The 21,909-nt window shown below is 37.1% G+C and overlaps 1 protein-coding gene across 1 annotated transcript in view; it reads right to left on the bottom strand.

Annotated features, from left to right (window-relative positions):
• Positions 1–256: 256 nt before the first annotated feature.
• The window catches only part of LOC137084080 (ferroxidase HEPHL1-like), a 41,033-nt gene continuing 19,380 nt past the window's right edge, over positions 257–21,909 (bottom strand). The window contains exons 11-20 of the mRNA XM_067450027.1: positions 21,658–21,870; positions 16,855–17,065; positions 11,301–11,440; positions 10,298–10,426; positions 10,067–10,173; positions 5,757–5,979; positions 5,522–5,661; positions 4,862–5,021; positions 1,237–1,284; positions 257–1,114 (exon numbers count right to left, since the gene is read on the bottom strand). Coding sequence (XP_067306128.1) covers positions 1,035–1,114; positions 1,237–1,284; positions 4,862–5,021; positions 5,522–5,661; positions 5,757–5,979; positions 10,067–10,173; positions 10,298–10,426; positions 11,301–11,440; positions 16,855–17,065; positions 21,658–21,870 — 1,451 coding nt within the window. The 3' untranslated portion in view covers positions 257–1,034. The remainder of the gene's footprint in view (positions 1,115–1,236; positions 1,285–4,861; positions 5,022–5,521; positions 5,662–5,756; positions 5,980–10,066; positions 10,174–10,297; positions 10,427–11,300; positions 11,441–16,854; positions 17,066–21,657; positions 21,871–21,909) is intronic.

Here is a 21,909-nt window from a genome sequence, read left to right as displayed (position 1 = left end):
TGTATTCGTGCTGCAATGCATGCTGGGAGTTTTGATTGTCACCATGGTTGAGATTCATTCGCCGATTCTTGATGTCTATGTGAGTCCGAATGATTGAGACGTTTTGACCACAAGCTGTTCCCATGCTCTTCAAATTTGGTTGTTGCAATACTGACATTATAAAATTATGTGAAATAGAAATAAAGCCAGTCTGGTTAGTAATGTGTGAAGCTGGTAATGATGTTTGTGGAGTTGTTTAATCCTCTGCTGAGATCTTCAGAGATTTAATGTCTTCTCTATATCTTCAGTTGATGAAATCAACTTTCTTCTGGTGATGTTTCTCTTTCCTTCAGTGATAACAGCAGGTATTCATCAGTGTCTGAATTCACTCTCTTCTTTCCTCTCTCTCTGTCGAGTGGTCTATATCAGTGAACTAGTGTAGGGAATAGGGAATAAGGGGATAGGGAGTGATTTTGAACACAGCCTCTGAGTGTCGACTTTAAGCGTGGTAATTCACAGTATATTACTGTAGGCTATTTTCTCGAAAATTACAAATATTACCCAGAATGCATTATTTTCTACGGTATATTACTGTTTTAATGGAAAACAGCATGTTACTGTCAAAATGTGGCCGTTTTTTTTCAGCATTTGTTTACAGTGTACGTTTAAAGACGTTTTTGTTTTCTTTAATCCTGTAGATCAGAATTTTGTCAACTACAATTTATTTATTTTATTTAGGATAAATCTGTAATATTTATTGTTTTAGCAGACACAATGGGCTTTTTTTAATAGTACATTCTTCTCTAATCTTTGATTTTATTAACATTATATATAACCAAATTAAAGATGATTCCTTGGATGTTAAATAGAATTTGGAAGAATTATCTTTAGTATGACATTCTTTTCTTTCCATTTTCCAAGTTGTTTTCCTTTAAAACCTTTTGTTTAACTAATAGCTATACAATGGGAAATGCCAGATGAGGTATCTAAGTAGCGAGTAACAATGAATATTTATTCTGTTGTACTTAAAGTCACTATTATCCTTTTATCACTTTTCAGTCCATTACAAGGCTCAATAGGACTGATCCAAGGACACACAACATCAGAGTGTAGAGGCTTCCAAAATGACTGAAGGCTGAAAAAAAAGAAAGAAAGAAAAAAAAACCAGGATAACATTTTTAGTTATGACATTGTATATACATGTCACATGATTTTCTAAGAACAAAAACAATACAGTGAATACAAATGTTTATTTACCACTGTCCGGAGCATCACCGTTTCTTATTTTCTTATAATCTGATGACCCTGGAGATTATGGATAGATATATAAGAAACTTACAGAAGGAGAAAAAACATCACTGCAATACTCAACAGATATACATACAGTAGTTCAGGCATGAAACTTTAATCAAGTGCTGATTGGTTCTTCTAATGCTGTAGCACAGCAGCGTAGCAGATCTCGGAAATGATACCCTCCGAGAGTTGTCACTGAATACACTGAATCTGAGTGGCCAGACAGAAGCCTCTCCTCAGTTCTAGCACACAAAAGCTGTCTTGAACTTTCATGGACGTGCAAACAAACTAGCAATCAAGCCCGGAATTGGCCACTGAGAGCACAAAATCAAGTTCTAAAGAGAAAATTGTATTTGTTTTTATTGTGCATGCAAACTGAAGGTAATATGGACACACACACACACACACACACACACACACACACACACACACACACACACACACACACACACACACACACACACACACACACACACACACACACACACACACACACACACACACACACACACACACACACACACACACACACACACACAGCACTGTAGTGGTATTAGAGCACATCATGCTCCACACACACACAACAACTCCAAAGAGGATATGGCCCAAGTGAACTGAAAACATCATGATCACAACAACAAGACAATAGTTTCAGGGCTCTGTCACCAAACCATGAATAAACCTGACCTGAGGTGACAGAACCCTGACACAAAATGGCAGACTGGAATGATTTTTTGTTTTAATGACAGAAACAAACTTAACAAAGACATTATCATTTAGCAATTTACAGTGTTCGGGAGATCCACAAATGCAGAATTCACATTCACAGATATTCTTGAGATAAATATACTGATGTAATCAGCTCTCAATGTAGAAAACTACAAATGTCCCTTGTGCTTTTGTGGATTATATTGTAAGCTTTAAAAACCATGTAAGCTTCTTATGTGAACATTTACATGCTTGCTTTTGTGAATTCCTGGATTAACATATGCATTTGTGGATTTCTTGTGTAATTGTGCACAAAGCATGAATGCAAATCCAGTATTACTACAGAAAATGCCAACCTCACTTTTTTGCTATTCATGTTTTTGTTTTTCATTTAGTATTCACACACAGTGATTGCTCTTTTGCAGGTTAGTATCTATGGCTATACATTGATGCATATAAAATATTTAGAAATTAAGACAAAATAGCATTACATGTAATATTCATAACGTTTTATCCACTTTAGCAGTCAACTTAAAGTGTTGCCCTTTATTGTGTACATATATTGCACAAATATTTCCCCATATAAATGTGAATGTATGCACACACATATATACATACAGAATGAGTTACAGCAGATTTGTAGTTCATCATGCTTTGTTTCTGACTGTTAAAGGAGAGTAAATATTAAAGGGGAAACGCCGCCTAAACCGAAGAAGACAAACTTTCACGCATGACATGTTAGATTAATAACAGGCCTATGTGGAGCAAAACCGGTTTGAAATTCCAAGCAATAAAGCTTATGGTATGTTACAAACATTATCATTTGTATTGGTTTGTAAACAAAAGACTGGATTTGCAGATACACTCTCAGAAAAAAAGGTACAGTGCTGTTACTGGGCCGGTACCTTAAGGTGCAAAAGTGAAAAGGTACATCTTTGTAACCCCTAAATGGTACATATTACTACCTTAAAAGGTACATATCAGTACTTTTACAGTGCATATTAGTACCTTCAAGGTACATATTAGTACCTTTTTGGTTTTGTACCTTAGGGTACCGCCCCAGTGACACAATGTACCTTTTTTCTGACAGTGTAGGATGAGATTAAAAAACATTTCTGTGGCTTCTGGATCTGACAGGAATGATGCAACACAATTACGTGAGTAAATTTGTTTTAAATATGTGATAATTTTGCATTGTTATGTTTGATATTTACTGATGTCTAACTAAACATAACTTCCACGCTGTCACAGCAGGCTGGAGTATCTAAATAAATCATTGTGTTTGTTTGATAAATACTTTTCGCGAGCCCTGTGGATGAATCATCATTCCAGTTGGCGTTTCTCCACATTGGAAGTTTCCAAAACAATTCCTCATTGGAAGTTTCCAAACAATAGGTGTAATGATGGGGGAGTCAGAGCTCATTATAATATATGCAAAACTGTTATCCAATCATAACAGTGTGTGTTTACTTCCAAGTCTTCAGTGTGGCACACCAATAAAAACAGAGCATTCCAAGAGATAGGCTTAAAACCAGTCGAAAATAGCATATTACTAATTCATTATGATGTTTTAGAACGTAAAAACCATACAAACGTCATTGGTAATACTTTTTTTTTTTAAGCCATGACCCCTTTAAAAGTAAGCGCTATTTCATGTGTTTTGTTAAATATTATTATAGAGGGAGATCTGTTTGTGTTTTAAGTTCATTTAAAAGGGTTTCTGCTGAGTTTTTACTCAGTACATGAAAGTGTGCTTCTGCTAGTGTTACCAAGCTTGAAAATATGAACGGTTTAGTAAATATAAGAAATATATTACAGTACATAATTCTCGTGTTTATGTGAAATTCAAAATATAATAATTCAAAGTAGTAAATTCAAACTAATGTGTTTATACTGCATGGGTAAATACAGTATCTGTAATATATTATACACATGCAGTACCATATCTGTATTTCAATATATGAAAAGCGGCAATTCCTTATGTATTATTCAATATATTTTAATATATTAACACAGTATATTATTTTCAAATATACCATTATATAATTTTATATATTTATCATTCATATAGGGAAATATATTTTATTTCCATAAGGGCAGCTAGAGCATGATCTGTTCTTTTGTTGTTGTTGTTTTTTTGTGGACAAAAGAAATTGCATGTTAATATGTTACAACAATAAAATAGGCAACACTGCTTATAACATGAAAAAGACTATTGTAATAGTCTGCCATGGATATATTTAAAAAGAAGCTCTGCGAAGACAATTGATTCAGAGACCAGTAACTATAAGAAATTATACTATCATCCTCAACTGTAAAGAGGAGAAGACAAAGATTCACTTCCATGCCAATGTACGATTGACTTATGCTGGCTTCGTGTGCAATCGTAAATACTAGTTTCCTAGTTTAAAAAATTGGACATGAACACAATTTCCACTCAGAAAACTCAGCCAAAAGAACTCAGTCAAAATTTGAATGAGATGAGTTCATAATCACAACTTCAGAAGTGGGAAGTATGACATTTCAGCATAAGCATAAGATCATGCTAAGATGACTTGGGTATTCTCTAGTGCAGGGGAGTCCAATCCTGCTCCTGGAGAGTCCTACAGAGTTGAACTCCAACCCAAGTAAACACACCTGAACCAGCCAATGAAGGATTTCACAGAAGCTTCAAGGCAACTTTGCCTGGTATGAACCCTCCAGGAGCAGGAATGGACACCCATGCAGTAATGCATGCCTGAGTTCGGAAGAATGATTTGACACCAACCTACTGAGAACATCAGGCTCACATCAAAAGCTCTAGTGTTAAAGCATCCTTCAGCAAAACCTAAAAGCTCTCCCTAGAGCTCTGTAGGCCTTTTTGTAAACTTGTACTCCTCACCTTTGGGATGAACAGTGACGAGTGCCTCCATCCCCGCATGAATGTGGTCAGTCACATGACAGTGTAGCAGCCACTGTCCAGGACTTTCTGCAATCAGTTCTATGGTCTGAAATGTTCCTGGGAATAAGTCAAATACATCCGCACGATGAGCATGATCCGTCTGAGGGAGAGAAAACGAGAGTGAGAGATGTTTTAACACCTAAGTGGGATTCAGACATTATTGTGTTTCAGGAGTGGATCTACTGGGGTGCCATGAGGGGAGGGGTTGGACATGCTAAGAAAAAGCATCGCCACCCCATCTGCCACTGTTCTGCCACAAGAAGAGCAGTACAGCCACCTTAGCATTTAGTATCCCAAAGCATAAAACATGAATGCAGTGTTTCTCAGTCTGTTTTCAGCAGCTCTGATTCAACGTAATGAGATCAAAATACAACGTACCACAAATTTTTTGCGGTGGTCGAATTTTCAGAATGCCCACTCTGCTTTTATTACCTGATAATGGAAGTGTTTCTGAATGGCAACTAGAATGAAGGAAAAGCATATGTAGTAAATGTCCTGTTAGGCCATAAATTCAAACGTAATAGACACTTGCTTTGGTGTCGACACCCCTCATGCCATACCATTGCCACTTCATAAATAATGGCGTGCTTATGTATGTACTTTGTAAATGAAGCTCTGAGCATGGAAATGCACTGTGTGCATGTCCACTTCATTCCCCAGTCCTAACAAGTACCACTCAGTCTTGTCTTTCTCTGTCATATTTAACCCATGGAGGTTACCATACAACTTTCCATTAATACCTGTAGAAGAGAGAAAGATTTTTCAGTTCTTAAAAAAAAAAGTCTAACTGAAGTTAGTATGTATTTCTCCAGTACACACACGCACACGCACTTACCATGCATTTTGTTGTTCTCAATAAAGTCCTCATTAATTTGGATAAATTTTTCTGGGTTCTTGATGTAAGTTTTTATGTTCTCATCCAGGTAGTGGGACTCATTTTCATCAAATATCATGAAAAGGAGGGCAAACTCTTTTTGAATGTCTTTTTTACGTCTTTCTGTGTTCAGGGTGCCTTTACGGCACACTATCAGTGGACCCACCAAACCGCTCATCAAGTCCTGTAGATTCACATAGCACACCTCTAAATCCTCAATTATACTGTAAAACATCACATTACCATGTTTACTTATTCCATTTTATAACATGCTTTCAAGTAAGATCTGGTATTGAAAATAGTCATCATTTTTTGTTGTTAAAATATTACAATAAGGTTTCATTTTTTAACATTTTTAACTGTTTCTACAGAATATTGATATTTAATATCAATCTCAACATTATCTAATACATTTTTAAGATAAACATTTCCATCTGTTATAGCACTGGTTAAAACACTGTGACTTAAAATAATCATAGACATTTGTATTTAAAGAACATTAAAGGTAGAGAATTGGTTAAAAAACTTTTTTTTTCTAAATTTGTTAAAACTTTCTTTATATATCAATACATAATTAAAATGTAAGTACTCTGAAAAAGAAAGTATAAAAATTGAGTGTCTGTAGACCTCTCACAACTGTTTTAAAGACAGCTCATTATTTCCATTCACTCCACCTTCTTAGCCTGACGTGGTCATGCTCAATTCTAGTCAGAATATGAGTCTGAAACTGCTCCATTGGGCTGTGATTATGGGGCGTGTTTCAACCGAACTAGGAACAAAATCAATTGGATAGACCTACAACCAATCAGAGCAATGAAGAGACGTCAACAGAGCTCAACTGCACTGTGTTGCCAAGTCCGCGTTTTTTTCACACTGGTTGTTTTCTATGTCCGCGGGTTGAAGCGACTATTATGTGATATATAGACCTATGAGTGCGAATTTTAGCAGGCAAACTTACCAAAATAACACACATTTTACCCCCGAAACGCCATTTTTTTCCAGAGAACCCCCCGAGAAGCTATTGTTTAGGGCTAGTAGTTGGCGCGTTTTGTAGTAAAAACTTGGCAACCCTGTCTGCACGCGCTGGAATAAACGTTCTTTGCCGGTGTTGTAACAGGGTATATGCAGGAATCCTGAAGTTAATTTCAAGACCTTTTTAAGACTTCTTTAAGACCTTCTCAAAATATTTTAAGACCTCATCGCACCAAGTTCTAATCGGCAACAAACCTTTAATAAACAGTTGTAGTCGAATGTAGACTTAAAATCTCTATCGTAGGCCAATTTTGTATCTTTTATATTGCATATCTGTTTCGCAACGTATGGAGGGCGACACATTACCTAAATGCGCATTTCTCAAAATACATGACGTCACCCGTAGACAGCGCTCGCCAGGGTTGGAAATTAACTTTTTTCAAAGTCTACCGCTCAATGTTTTTACCAGCCACTTTTTGTAACAATGTGTAACTGCATGTGAAAATTCATACTACAAGCTCTAAAATACGTAAGCAGTTTATTTAATCTCAAGTCTCAATGAAATACTGACATTTTCACGATGATTTGTGGTCTTTTATGGCTTCCAGTTTTATGGTTTTTAGTCCCAACAATGAAACTATTCATTCTGGCATCTTTGAAGCGTGTTGACAACATACTGAGCAGAACATTGTCAGTAGGGATGCACCGAAACCAAAGCCGAAAACCGGAAAAAAAAATTCAAACTAAAATGTTTAACTCGACCTCACTCATGTGTAGGCCTACATTAAATAATAATGTTCATGCCTACTGGCCTGCAGAAAGGATTGAATAAAGTAATCAAATGTAAAATAACTGCATATTTAACTGTTTAAATGAAAGATTAATCCTTATTAAACTTACAAAAGCTATTCAATCAAGAGCATTGTTTAATGTCAAACTAAATATAAGGACATCACTCAGGCAGCAGTAAAGGCTACTTCGCCTTTAAGACCTGATGCAGGGATATGCTCGTCTTTCTCTTAAGGCATATTCAGACTATGTCTGCTTGGATACTCATCAAGATGGACATGTTGACATACTTCTTGTGTGAGTTTGTCCATATAAGCGCAAGACTTGAAAGAGAACTTAATATTGAGAGACGAGCGCACGCTTTCGGATGATGCACAGCGTCAGATCTTCTCTCAGCGCCATGTCTCACAGCGCGTCTTCACGGGAGTGATGACAGAGAAAACGGCTGGTTATATGCGCACATACGGCAGCACTGGCATGCATTGAACAAAGTTTACAAAGAGGTGAATCAGCTCGGTAGGTGAAGCGAGTTTACCCGCCATAACTCAAAATCAGCCGCATTTGGCAGGTGGCGGGTGCTAATGTCCATCCCTGACGTGCGCGCTCCGAGCCGATCTCAGACTGAGCTCCCCGTTGTTTTTTAATACTTATAGGGATCAAAATAAATATATTCATAAATAATTTTTGGAGTCAAACTCTTTTGACAAAGCTTGAACAAAATATTTTCACAATTTAAGACTTTATAAAGCCGTGATAAGACTTTTTAATACTTTATAAGGGTCTTAATTTTCCCAAAATTGATTTATCACCTTTTAAGACTTTAAGACCCCGCGGATACCCTGTGTAAAAAAAAAGATTTTAATGATACATAGAGTAATGTTACTTACCAACATGATCATCATTTCAGAGAGAAATAGTGAAGGTGAATGCATTTTCGAACAAGCTCTCCGTTTAGGATTTGAACAAATATAATCCAAGCCCCTTTGATGACGTGCATGATTATACGTTACTGTTTATCATCAGTCCGTCATCGTCTAAAGTCCGCTCTGATGATTTTTATTGGTCCGAACAGTTTCTGTTCAGGCATAATTACTCCTCTATGGATCGAGTCCAGACCGAACCGCCCAAACTCAAATGTTGTGGGCAAATGTCCTTCTCCCCTCTGGGCTCTTTCCAAAGCCACGCCCCCAAAACATGAACAGAGCCGACCGCTCAGCTGGAAGAAGCATTATTTATCTGAGACGAGTGGAGAAGGAGCTGAGTGCATGTAGTGACATTATCATTCAAAAGTCACACTGCATGCGCAAGCAGTCCATTGACAGCATAGATATGGTTTCATATCTATGGTTGAAAGGGCAGAAGCAGTGCATATAGAGAGCGGGAGCTGCGCGTGCCCGACGTCCGTCCATTGTGCATTCCGGCAGCATTTGTCTGGCTGATCACTCGCAGCTGAACCGTGTTCTGCAATATAGACTATAATATCGTCCATTCTGTCCCATTTGCCGGTGTTCTCCTCTGAGATGTGCTTTGATTTATGACGGGCAGCATATATCTGCTGCACTGGCCCATTCCCAAACACACATGGATATAATGTGCTGTATACATTGTTCACTTGATAAATGTAACATTAAAGTTAAGATATGCTTAGTTTAATCATTTAAACAGGCCTTGGAAGTGTGGGCAAAATCTTCTGGCAGTGATGTGTTTTCGTGTAGGCTATTTTATTATTTATTTCACAGTGCTGGTTGTTATGTGGTGATTGTGAAACACATGGAACGATGCACTACATGATTTTCACTGCACTTTCATGTTAGTCAGGTCGCGACCGCGTTCATTTTCATAAAATCAGTTCAGTTAGAGAACAGACACTACAATTAAAAACTGAACGTGTCTGTTCAATATATTTTGATTTAGCCGCTGAGGGAGTCTCACAGCCCAAACGCTGCAGGAGTCAGATATATTGACAGTCATGGATGAGCTTGTGATGAGAGCTGAGGTAAACGTGTCCGCGGCATAGATTCACAGCACATGTTCAGTCTGCCGCATTTTCACTTCATGCCTTTCATAGTAATTAGTTTGCTCTGCTGGCCTCACCGTTTAACCATGAATGCCTGAGGCTGCAGCTGCGAGCTGAGCTCTGAGTGTGATCTCCATCCCCCACGCGCGAGTTGAAAACATGCGAAAATGGCTCCGTCTGCTGGCTGTAGTCTTTAGCCTCTGGCCAACAATTCCTCCGATGGTGCAAATTGACGATATTTGCGTCATGGGAGGAATTTTTCCAGAAATAAAATATCAGGGGGATATGAGGGGGGAAGCACAATCATTTGAATATACTCCAGGGTATCTACTGATACAAAGCCATATGCTAATCAGCCCTTTAACTACTAATGTTAACAAATGAGACCTTATTGTAAATTGTTACCAATTTTCCAAAGTGTATGTAAGAAACCTTCAATTTTCTTGTAATGTATAATGTACAGAACATATTATATTGTTTGTGTGTTTTATACCTTAACAAAGCTGACAGAGGAGTAGTAGGCAAATGTTATACAGTCTGGATCATTGGGACCCGGACCTGATCGTTCTGGAATGGTCCAGTTGTATGTCAGCACATGACCTATAACACATGCAATGCACACAGTAAAAATATACTATTAACTCCTGCCCATGTAATAATAAATAATAATACATCTTATTTATAAAGCACTTACGACAAATTAGACATATTTTAATTAACAAACCTGGTGGAACGCCATTCTGATGGGGTTCACTGGTCTTCACTCCATGGGCATGAACAGAATATTCCCTGCTGGCATTGTTTTTAAACACAACCTGAATTCTCTCACCAACCTCAGCTTTAAGGATGGGTCCTGTGAATACAACAAGGGTCACTACAGAACTGCGAAGGGAAAGAGCTATCAATGGTAATTCTTTATATAACACAGAACAATCAATGCATCACTGATGCTTTATAATATTGCTACTATTACACACACACACACACACACACACACACACACACATACACTGATCAGACATAACAATGACCTAATATTGTGTTGGCCCCCCTTGTTGGCTGCCAAAACAGCCCTGACCCCTCGAGGCATGGACTCCACTAGACCCCTGAAGGTGTGCTGTGGTATCGGGCCCTAAGATGTTAGCAGCAGATCATTTAAGTCCTATATAAGTTGTGAGGAGGGGTCTCCATGAATTGGACTTGTTTGTTCAGCTTATCCCACAGATGCTTGATTGGATTGAGGTCTGGGGAATTTGGAGGCTAAGCCAACACCTCAAACTCAATGTTGTGCTCCTCAAACCATTCCTGAACCATTTTTGCTTTGTGACAGGGTGCATTATTCTGCTGAATAATTTAGAAAATGGCGGATCTCAAATTTGTGTTAATCTTGCTGACCCCGCTCCCAGAGCCTGACTTAAGCAGTTCTTACTTCTAGCCCAGCAATGTTTTGGTGCTACTTAAGAACCACTTTCCCTGGCTCAGAGCTAGGGCTATGGCTGTGGAAACAAAGAACCGATTTGAAACTAGGCTCTGGCTCCGAACTAGCACCAACACTGCCTTGGTGGAAAAGGGGTATCTAATCCTTACAACTTGCCCTTGGTGATATCCCACCCACTAACAAGTGTTGTGATGAAGAGATAATCAGTGTGATTCACTTCACCTGTCATAATGTTTTGCTTGATCTGTGTGTATAAATACACTTTTGAAAAACAGGTTATGTGCCATACCCATTATCCCCAGGTGCTCCTCATCTGGACCTCTGGGCTTCTCTTCAGTAAATGTTTCATCTGTGTATTCACGAAACACCACCTTCTTATATTCAGCACCAATCTGATTATTTGAATTTTCTAGGAAAATACTTCCAGGGCTGAGTAAAGCAGGGGAAAAAAGACAAAAAAAAAAACATGTCTGCATGACCTGTATACATTCATACAATTCCCACCCAAAATGATTGTTAGTGATCGCTTTACTAAGCAAATGGTAGACCCTCGGGCTTTGAATGGCCATGCTATTAAAATTATTTACATATACAGGAAAATAACTAATTTACGTTTGTTATTTTATCTTCTTTTAGAGAGAGAGAGAGAGAGAGAGAGAGAGAGAGAGAGAGAGAGAGAGAGAGAGAGAGAGAGAGAGAGAGAGAGAGAGAGCTTCTGAATGTTCCTGTGTAATTTATTTCCCTTATAAAGTTTCCACCTCAATAAAAAAGCATCTGCTTCATAATACAACATTTAAATGCTATATTTGTAGCTGGACATTGTGACCAGCGTCCAAAATATGGAGAGAATGACTTTTGCATGTTTAGATGTGATTGTTTTTGTACTGTTTATTTATTTCTTCTTTTCAAAAGGTTAAAATAAAAATAAAGTGTAAAAAAAAAAAAAAAAGTTGATTGCCTTGTGGTGGCTTGGATTTCAAAGGGGAATTAAATATTCGTGTTTAGACACTGGTCGGATGTCCAGTCAGATATGTATCCGATTTAAAACCACATTTGGAAGTGAACAGATAGATTGGATGCGGAAAAAAATAGGATATCTTGGGATCTTTGTGTTTACACATGAGCAACAAATTCCAATCTGTGTCAGTTATGAGTAAAACATCTTTTTTTTTTTTGTGCCAGCGTAAATGCAGCCATAGACGGTCTCAGCACAAGTCTTGACTATTCTCAGTCAAGCCTCACTTTGTTCTAAGAGATAACCCTAACCTTTACCTTAAAGTGCCCCTATTATGCTATTTTAAAGTTTCCTAATTTTGTTTTGGAGGTCTCCAACAACAGGTGTACATGCATCAAAGGAAAAAACTATTCTCATAATATACACAAAAAATAGGATACTTTTTTTGATTTGGTGAAGTCCTGTGACAGCAGTGACCGTAGAGATCCACTTTGCGACGCGACTAAAGCGATGTTGTGAAGCTTCCCGTCATTTCTGCGTTCAAATCGGTTCAAATGCAGCGCTGCCTTCCCGGAATGCTGTGCTGAAGCGTTGAAGACGCTTGATGTCACCCATAGGAATAAAGTGGAGCGCGGCGCGTCAGACGTGTTCACGGACGACTGGATCTGCAGCTGAGCGAGTGTTTATGGGCGTGCATTTCCTATCTCGCTCTAGTCACGCGCGCGCACCCTACCGGGAGAAGAGCCCGTACGGCCCATACAAGGACCTTCCTCTCTTATTAACGTCAAGTAGACCCATACTCGAAAAAAACTCTCTGAAACTTGTGAGAAACCGGAAGGAGTATTTTTGACACAGAAATGTGAGTTTCTGTTTTCTCTACAAAAAACTTCTATAGAAAAACTCTTATTTTACAAATATTTCCTGAATTACTGCTAACAAACACATTCACTGTAAAAGGCAGTTAGGGCCCTCTTGCAGTAAACCAGAAATATCACACATGCATAACTTAATATAACTATCTGTCACAGCATCAGCAACTACACAGTCACTGCCTTTAATAAAGCAATATGCAGCATAACACCAATGTTAACTGGCCCATCCTGGACTGAAGCACAGACTCTCCAGCACAACGGTGACCAACAAAACAGACAATACAAAAACCCTAACAAAAATCCCAACAGAACATTAAACAATCTCAGGACCTCACCATCTTCCCTTATTACAATCCAGACTTTATTTCTTTCACACTAAAGCTCTTATTGAGAATTAACAGATGTTTCTAATCAATGTTTTGTCATAAATGCATTGAAGTTTTGCGTTACCAAGCCTGTAAATCTGCAGCATGAGAGGAAAAAAAGCTTTACAGCAATCAGTTATGTTTAATTTTAAAACTGTGCAGTGTCTAATATATATATATATATATATATATGTATATATATATATATATATATATATATATATATATATATATATATATATATATATATATATATATATATATATATATATACATACATACAAGAATGCCAGCAAGCACTGCAGTATGAATAATTATTATCATCACTTTTGAGGATTGTAAAAGTATTGATGTCTAAGTGTGTATCAGAGATAATAATTGTTCACTTTCAGCACTGAGAATTGTTTCATAGAACATTTTTTTTTTTTTTTTTTTTTCAGTTTTGCTATACTTGAACCTTAATCAACAAACCAAGTATACACAAGAGTTCATTTAAGTCATAAAGCAGAAAAAGCATTTGGAAACTTTGACTTCTGCAATGCTCAAGTGTTTATCAGGAAACACTTATGCAATCATAAACTTGCTTTAGAAAGACAAAAGGGTCACAAGCTCAACTTAAGCAAACACTGACAACCATAATGGTGGCATACATTTTTTGACCAATAAAACATCTACATCATTTGTAAAAAATTGTGCTGTAAAATAACGGTAATCTACTGGCAGCTGTGGTGCCAGCAATGTACTGTTAATTTACAGCCCTCTACTGTTTATATACAGCTGTCATTTTTTACAGTATTTTACCGTAATACCATGAAAACTTTTCATTTGGAAAACTGATTGCTTCAAACAGTTCTCATTTTAAAACAAGTATTTATAGGTGTTTGTATCGTAAACTTGTTTCATTTAAGTCATTTAACACTTGTAAGGTGTAGTAGGAAAATGATTCAGAAACATGACTTTAACTTCAATCTTTGTGGTTCGTTGTGAGCAATAGCACACACGCATGTGATAAATTACTCAACAAACAGCTCATAACTGCATCAGCAAACACAGTCACTGCCGTTAAATAAAGCATCAGGCAGCATATCATCAATGTTTCTCTGCTCATCCTGGACTGAAGCACAGGCTCTACTCTTCAGCACAACGGTAACCCACAAAACTAATGAATTCAACTGAAAGATCTCTTCATATCATCTTGTGCAACAACACAAACACAGGTCATTTTAATATTTACTCTCCTTATCAGTTACTGACTTTGCACAACTTTTTTCTATTAACTTGCACTAAAATTCAGTGAAAATATCTTGATTAATCTGGTAAAGCTGAGTGTTACGTTTTACAGTATATTACTGTTTTTCCTTGATTTAGCGGTAATCTACTGGCAGCTCTGGTTGCCAGTAAAGTGCCGTTTTTTTACAGTACTTATCCGTAAAGGAATTTACAGTTTCTTACTGTTAATTTACGGTTCCCTCTGTGGGATTTTTCATCTAACCCCTTTAACCCTTTTAACCCCACAGCAAAATCTTCAGTTTTAAATGAACACTGAAGAGTGTACACACTACAGAGTGTTAGAGTAATTGAAGCATTGATGAAGTTCATGAGATAATTAAGAGATTAATTAAGTGATAACTGAGAACACCTGTTAACAAGAATCACTGAAGGACAGAGAAACACAAGAACTACAACTGACTTCAGCCACAGCTTTAGATGAAATCAACTGAAGATAAAAGAAGACATTAAATCTCTGAAGATCTCAGCAGAGGATTAAACAACTTCACAAACAGCATTACCAGCTTCACACATTACTAACCAGACTGACTTTATTTCTGTCAGACGTCTACAGAAGCTCTTATTGAGAATTATCAGATCTTTAGGTGTTGATGTTTAATAGAAAATATTTGGTCACCATTATCGTGATCAGTGTTTGCTTCAGTTGGGCTCTTGGCCCTTGACTTTGTAATGATAGTCTTTCTTTGTCTGCTATAACTGTGTGTTTCTTAAACACATTTATTGTAGCTAAGAAAAAAAAAAGGTCAGAAGTTTTTGGATGTGTTTTGCTATAATTTTAATAGGATGTTTAGTTTGTTAATCTTGTCCAGTGTTTCATCCCTAAACAAACCCTTTCTTTCAAAAACACACACATTTACTCTTATTTTATGTTATTAAACTGGAACCCTTCTGAAATTATCAACCACTGATTAGGAATTAGTTATAAATGATTTATAAAGTCATGATTTTAACTAATTGTTTGCTCTCTGCTGTCATTTAGACTCACATAGAGATGAAGAATCAGCATATGAATCTCAACAATGGTGACAATCAATAAAAAAAACCGAACAGATCAACTCTGAACATCACAAAACACTACTTAAAGTCAACACAACAACAGCAGCAAAAATAAAGGCAAATAGTAAGAATTAAAGAAAATAACCAGGCTATTCAGCAGCATAATTTATTCGTGCCGCAATGCATGCTGGGAGTTTTGAGTGTCACCATGGTTGAGATTCATACGCCGATTCTTGATGTCTGTGTGAGTCCGATTGATTCAGATGTTTTGACCACAAGCTGTTCCCATGCTCTTCAAATTATCTGGATGTTACAACAATGATGTTATAAAATTCTAGGGTAAAATTTTACAAAAAATTAAGCATCAGCTATATGTTTGTAGATAAGACTACTTAATTATTAGTGAATTAAACCATTATTAAATAGTCAACATTTTGACACAGACATGTGAGTCGCTTGGTTAAATGTTTGACTCACGCAAACGTCTTTTTGTTTAAATGTTTGACTCACACTTATTATTTTTATTTCTTTGACACATTGTTTGTGATTCTGGTTAACTTTGCACTGATTTTTCTGTTTTGTATGATATATATTCACATTGGGGACACAACAATTTCGGTGTAAGTTATTCAACTAAATATCCTAATAAAATTAATTATTTAGGTCTTAATTAATTGTATAAATTATATTACCGATCTGCCAACATTGTCGCTATATGATCAATTAAAATAAGCTGATAACATCATTGTTTTCTCCAGAACGACTGTACAGCCAAATCAAATTGTGTTGCAATATTGTCCTGTTTAACACTGTGAAGCTGCTTTGAAACAATCGGGATTGTAAAAGCGATGTATAAATAAAGTTGACTTGACTTGACGTGTTGTTAAAATTTTGATTCACGCTTATTCCTTTTATATGTGTGACTGCAATACATTTGGCGGGAATCTGATCCCATAGGCATACTCTGCTCTGATTAGTCAGTTGGCCCAGTCTGTTGTGATTGGTCTACTCTGCTCTGATTGGTCCGATGGTCCAGCCTGTTATGATTGGAAGCAACTGCAGTGTTTGATGGTGGTTCAAGTTTTCCCTGGTGTCTGCGCACGCAATAAGTGGACGGGCAATTGGGATTTGTTTTTGTTTTTTAAAATACTTTTAAATTTAATTGTCACAGAGTCGACTCTAAATTTTGAGAGACAATAACTTAATATACAGTGAACTTTGCAGGGTGTTTTCATTCATTAGAGCTATGTTACACACTACATGAAAGGTCATTTTCAAAAATCCACAATAGGGGCACTTTAATGTTTCATTTTAGAGTTCAATTAATGTGTAAGAACAAATATGCATGCATGTTTGTAGGCATACCTTTCCTCCAGTGTAGCCTTGTGTTTCTCTAGTTCCCATGTTCGGTCTGGCGCATAATTCCACACAACTTCCTCTGCTGCTATATAGTACTGCACTGTGGAGGTAAAGCGCTCTTGTGCAGGAGGCTCCCGGGAACAGGTCTTGACTCTGTAATGTTGACGCATGCCTGCATGGTAGTGATCAGCTGTACGACAGCTCAGCTCAAACTGGCCTGCAGTAAAAATGCATACTGATGAGCAAATGTTTACTGTCAAAAAGAATGTATTTACTGTATATCTTTTAATCATTTAAGAAAACAACAACAAGTTTTTCATACATTACAAGACTTAGCAACTGTGTATAAAAGCAGAGAACAGGAATAATCTTCCCTAATTTTGTTAAAACCCTTGTAGTGCCAAATTCTACACCCCCTTGGACCCTGAAGGGTAGCGGTTCAAATGCCTGATCTAATGCCCTTTGCATTATGTAGCTGATCAAATAAATCATAATTCATGATTTAACCGTTATTCAAAGTGGATAATACAGTATATTTAATATAGTTTGGCTGGATATTACATTGGTGCAAACCATATCTTTTTTATCTGATGCCTCAAAAACGCATCCCATTAGTTAAAGAGTTAGTTAGTTAAATTTTGTCATCAGTATTGGCTGACACTGTTCACATTAGTACCACAACCCATGTTGAACCCAGAGAATGACGTTGAAGAGAAGAGATTGGTGAATAAAGTTATTATTTTTGTTTGTTCGTTTTTTTTTTCACACTAAAATTTGTTGTCGCTTTATAACGACAGGTTATGGTTTGGAACATCATGAGGGTGAGTATTAAATGACAGAATTTGTATGTTTGGGTGAACTAACCCTTTAATCATTATTATTATAGAGTCAATTATATATACCTATCTTACATCATGTTATAATAAAACAATAAATAATACTTGGCACTATTATTTTAGATTGTACTGCTGATTAACCACTGACAATGTGCAAATTAAAGAACAAAGACGCAGCAGCTGATTTGCATAATGAACAGTGCAATCTACCAAGAGTAATGCAAATTAGTGTAGGATCACAAATATAGAGCCGATGATAATCAATCCAAGTTTTGAACCCATAGTTATGTTTACTCTGAACTTATTTCAGTTGAGTTCACTAAAAGAAGACGTACATGGCAGTCAAGAAATTAAGTGATTAATTAAGTGAATATATAAGAGATAATTAAGCATTAGTGATGAACACCTGCTGTTAACAAGCAGAATCAATGAAGGAACCAGACCGCGCGGGCCAGTTTTGTCCCTGGCCATAATTTACTACACTGTGTGTATTTACCACAGTATGCAAACAAAACATTTCTATAATGAAGCGCGGATGCGACATGAAAACAACATTCTAATGCACGGCAGACGGCGAGCGCGCATCGCTCGTCACTTCAAGAGGAGGCGTGCATTAATTATTAACTCTTGACATGCTCATCTTCCGAAAATATTGCCAACGATCTATCAGGTAATAATATCATGCACACAATGTCAGCGCAGCTACGGCAGCTGGTTCAGTCCAAAAATGATCAGTACTTTTGCAGTTGGTTCTGTTGGAGGTCGGATCACGTTCTCACCACAAACAAACCACTCCAGAGTTCGTTTGAAATCGTACCGAGACCACCTCTTCAAGGAGGTCTCGGTACGCTTGTTTGGTCCGCTTTTGGTGCGCACCCGAGTGCGATTACTGCTTTCAGACCTGACCAAACGAACCGCACCAAAGAGGGAAACGAACTCTAGTACGATTCAACCGAACTAAATGAGGCAGGTGTGAAAGCACCCTTAGAGAGACCGCATTGTCTAGATGTGAGACTGCTAGATGCTAGTCTGATGCAAGATGCTTGTACAGTAAAAATAAGAAACTCCAAGTACCATACAAAACTAAATAGTGAGTCTAATGACAAAGGGTAATATTATTTTGTATTACAAGATACAACCGTAGATACGTTGCTAACAGATCGTTCAATCGATCCATCTAGCAAACGTCATCTTTTCTACCATATAAGTTAAAACGATAGTCATTTGACAAGGCTATTCATTTAGTAAAAAGGATGTAGTTAAACACAGACCAAATGAATGACACTTTAAGCAAAATATCTGAAATTGAGATTGATAAAATGCAGCTTAATTGTTTATTGGTGTTTTCAGATCTTCCACGCGCAAGAGGGAGAGCTCACGTGCATACGGTTGCCAGATTGGACATGTTTAGGTAAAACACTGGATGTGTTCTTTTCACTGAAAGCTCTGTTTGGGGGATTTAAATTACAGAAATCTGGCAACCGCACGAACGCACACTCTTTCTGGCGCACAGATGATCTGAAGACACCAATAAACAAGTAGGCTATATTTTATCAATCTCCATTTGAGATGTTCTGCTTAAAGTGTCATTCCGTTGGTCTGTGTTCTGTCAGGACGGTCAGAACTCACAAGCCGCTTCACTGAACTGCTGTGAGCTGCTGAAATAAGCCAATCAGAGCAGAGCTCAACATTAATATTCATGACTCTTCCAAATAAGGCAAAAACAGAGCATTACATCCTAGGGACAATTTATAGGGTTGTAAATGGACCTGATAAACTGTATCTGGACCATTTTTGCCCTTAAATAAGCCACATACTCATACACAATTTAACATATTGTTTCAAATCATTCTAGGGCACCTTTAAGGTCTTCGCAAATGTTACATTTATAGTTAAGAACATTTTACTTGATACTGGCAAGTAATGTGTACTTGATATTACAGCAGTACATTTTACTAAGAAAAATTGAGTGCAAATTGTTAAAAAGATTTTTTCAAGTTGTTTTTATCAGTGTTTACTGTGTACTTGTGTGTTAATATTTTTTTTATAATTTTTAAAAGCCTTTACATTTTGTGTTATTGTTAATTTAGTTGTTGTTCTCTCTTGTTTGTTATCCGCTTAAACTCCAGGACCATTTTTTGGGATTTCCGCCTGGATTTGGTCTACCCAAATTTAAAAGCTTCCCATACAAACATACAGTGGTTTAAATTCCAAATTTTGGTGTCATTTTTACAGGAAACCCTTTGAAGTTACATAAATCACTGCTAAAAGTCATAAACATGTAAGTATATGTTGTCTAAGCTGTAATAACCCCCCCAAAAAGTAGGCGCTTTTTGATTATTATTTTTTACAAATTCATTTTTGAAAGTGTGTAACTCAGGCCCTGTGAGCTCTAGGAACCTGCAGACAGTTTGGGCTATTTCCACTAAATTACAGAAAATAGTGGAAAAAAAGAAGTTTGTCTGTGTCATGTTGTATGCCAGATTTATTCAAATGGGTCTGAACGGGATGACCCCCTTCTTTTCCCCGCTCCCCCGACCCTGCTACCCCCCTCCCACATATTCAGTGATATGAATGCAATATACCAGTGTCATTAAATTAATTATAAATGCTGGAAACATCCCAAACTGTCTGCAGGGTCCTAGAGTACACAGGGCCTGAGTTACACACTTTCAAAAATAAATTTATATAAAAAAATCAAAATGCGCTTAGACAACATATACTTACACGTGTATCACTTTTAGCAGTGTTTTATGTAACTTTAAAGGGTTTCCTGTAAAATGACACCAACATTTTGAACCTAGACCACTGTATGTGTATATGGGCGGGTTTTCAATTTGGGTAGGCCAAATCCAGGCGGAAATGGTACCAGAGTAATTTAGCGTAAATACTAGGGCCGGGACTCGATTAAAAAAATTAATCTAATCAATTAGAGGCTTTTTAATGAATTAATTGAAATTAATCGCATTTTAATTGCATATAAATATATGACCTGAGAACAGTGAGAAGTAATTTTTCACATGTATTTTTAGTATACCATTGAATAATGACTGAATACATAAGCTTAATCAACAAAATATTGTTTATTTATTTCAGTCCAGCAGACCAGTGCAATGTTTGCCATTAAGTGTACCAAAAGCGTATTTGTGATATTTGAGGCTCGATGTGCTGCGGTGATACACAAATTCCTTGTTGTATAGCTTTCACACAACCATGCTCTTGTCGACGCTTCCATCCTTTCGTTTTTTTAAACAAAATTTCCCATCCACGGGGCCAAGCAAAGCGGTCTCATCAGCTTCTTCGTAAATGTTCACTATGGTTTGTTGTTGTCGTGACCATAGGTCGTGACCGTCGCGACTCGTGAACGCTAGTTGGTGTTCCAGTATAATCGGTCCGTCGAAACTCATTAATTGAAAAACGTTCCGCGATGCAAAAATAAGTGTGGTTAAAATTATGTTATTTATTTTTTGCATAATTAATCTTAATTAACATGTTAAAGTCCCGTAATTAATTAATCTTAATTAACGCCTTAAAGTCCCGGCCCTAGTAAATACATTACTTTGTGTAAAACAAATGCAAAAGTGATGCATATCTCTAGAAAGTATGGACTCTAAGATTTCAAATGGTACCATCATAGCATAATGACATCATAGCTCCTCCACAGACATTGAAAATTGAAAGTATATACATGACGATGTCATTGAGTTTAAGTGTAAACTAAAAAAGTTAAACTAAAACTTGTTAAACTTGCAGTGTCTGTTCTGGAAATGTCCTAAGCAAACAAAAAAATTCAGAACATTATGCGAAACAAAAATGGTTAGCTGGGTTAGGATCTGGCACAAAAAAAAAAAAAAAAATCAGTATTAGCATGATAATTGATGTATCGAAGCCTATCAAATCTACCGTCGCTGAGTATACTGGATAAGTATTGACACCCCTCCACATCCTTGAAATAAAAAGTGCTTTGACTTACCATTATTGTCTGGTGTCATGTTAACAGTCACTGTGGTATGCGGGAAGATGCTGAGAGTGTCACGGTTCATCCCATCACGTTGAAACGTGTTACCCTGGAAATAGATACCATGGATATCCACTTCTGTGCCCAAGCCAAGCATGTGCCACACAGTATGTTCTCCATTACACAAATCCAGATGAGGCAGGTTTCCATACATATAGCCATTCACCGCTGAGAAGAAACACAAACATTCTTAATTAAAATACTGTC

Source organism: Pseudorasbora parva, chromosome 8 (assembly GCF_024679245.1).
Source record: "Pseudorasbora parva isolate DD20220531a chromosome 8, ASM2467924v1, whole genome shotgun sequence".
NCBI classification, from domain to species: Eukaryota; Metazoa; Chordata; class Actinopteri; order Cypriniformes; family Gobionidae; genus Pseudorasbora; species Pseudorasbora parva.
This window is presented reverse-complemented; position numbering and strand designations above follow the sequence as displayed.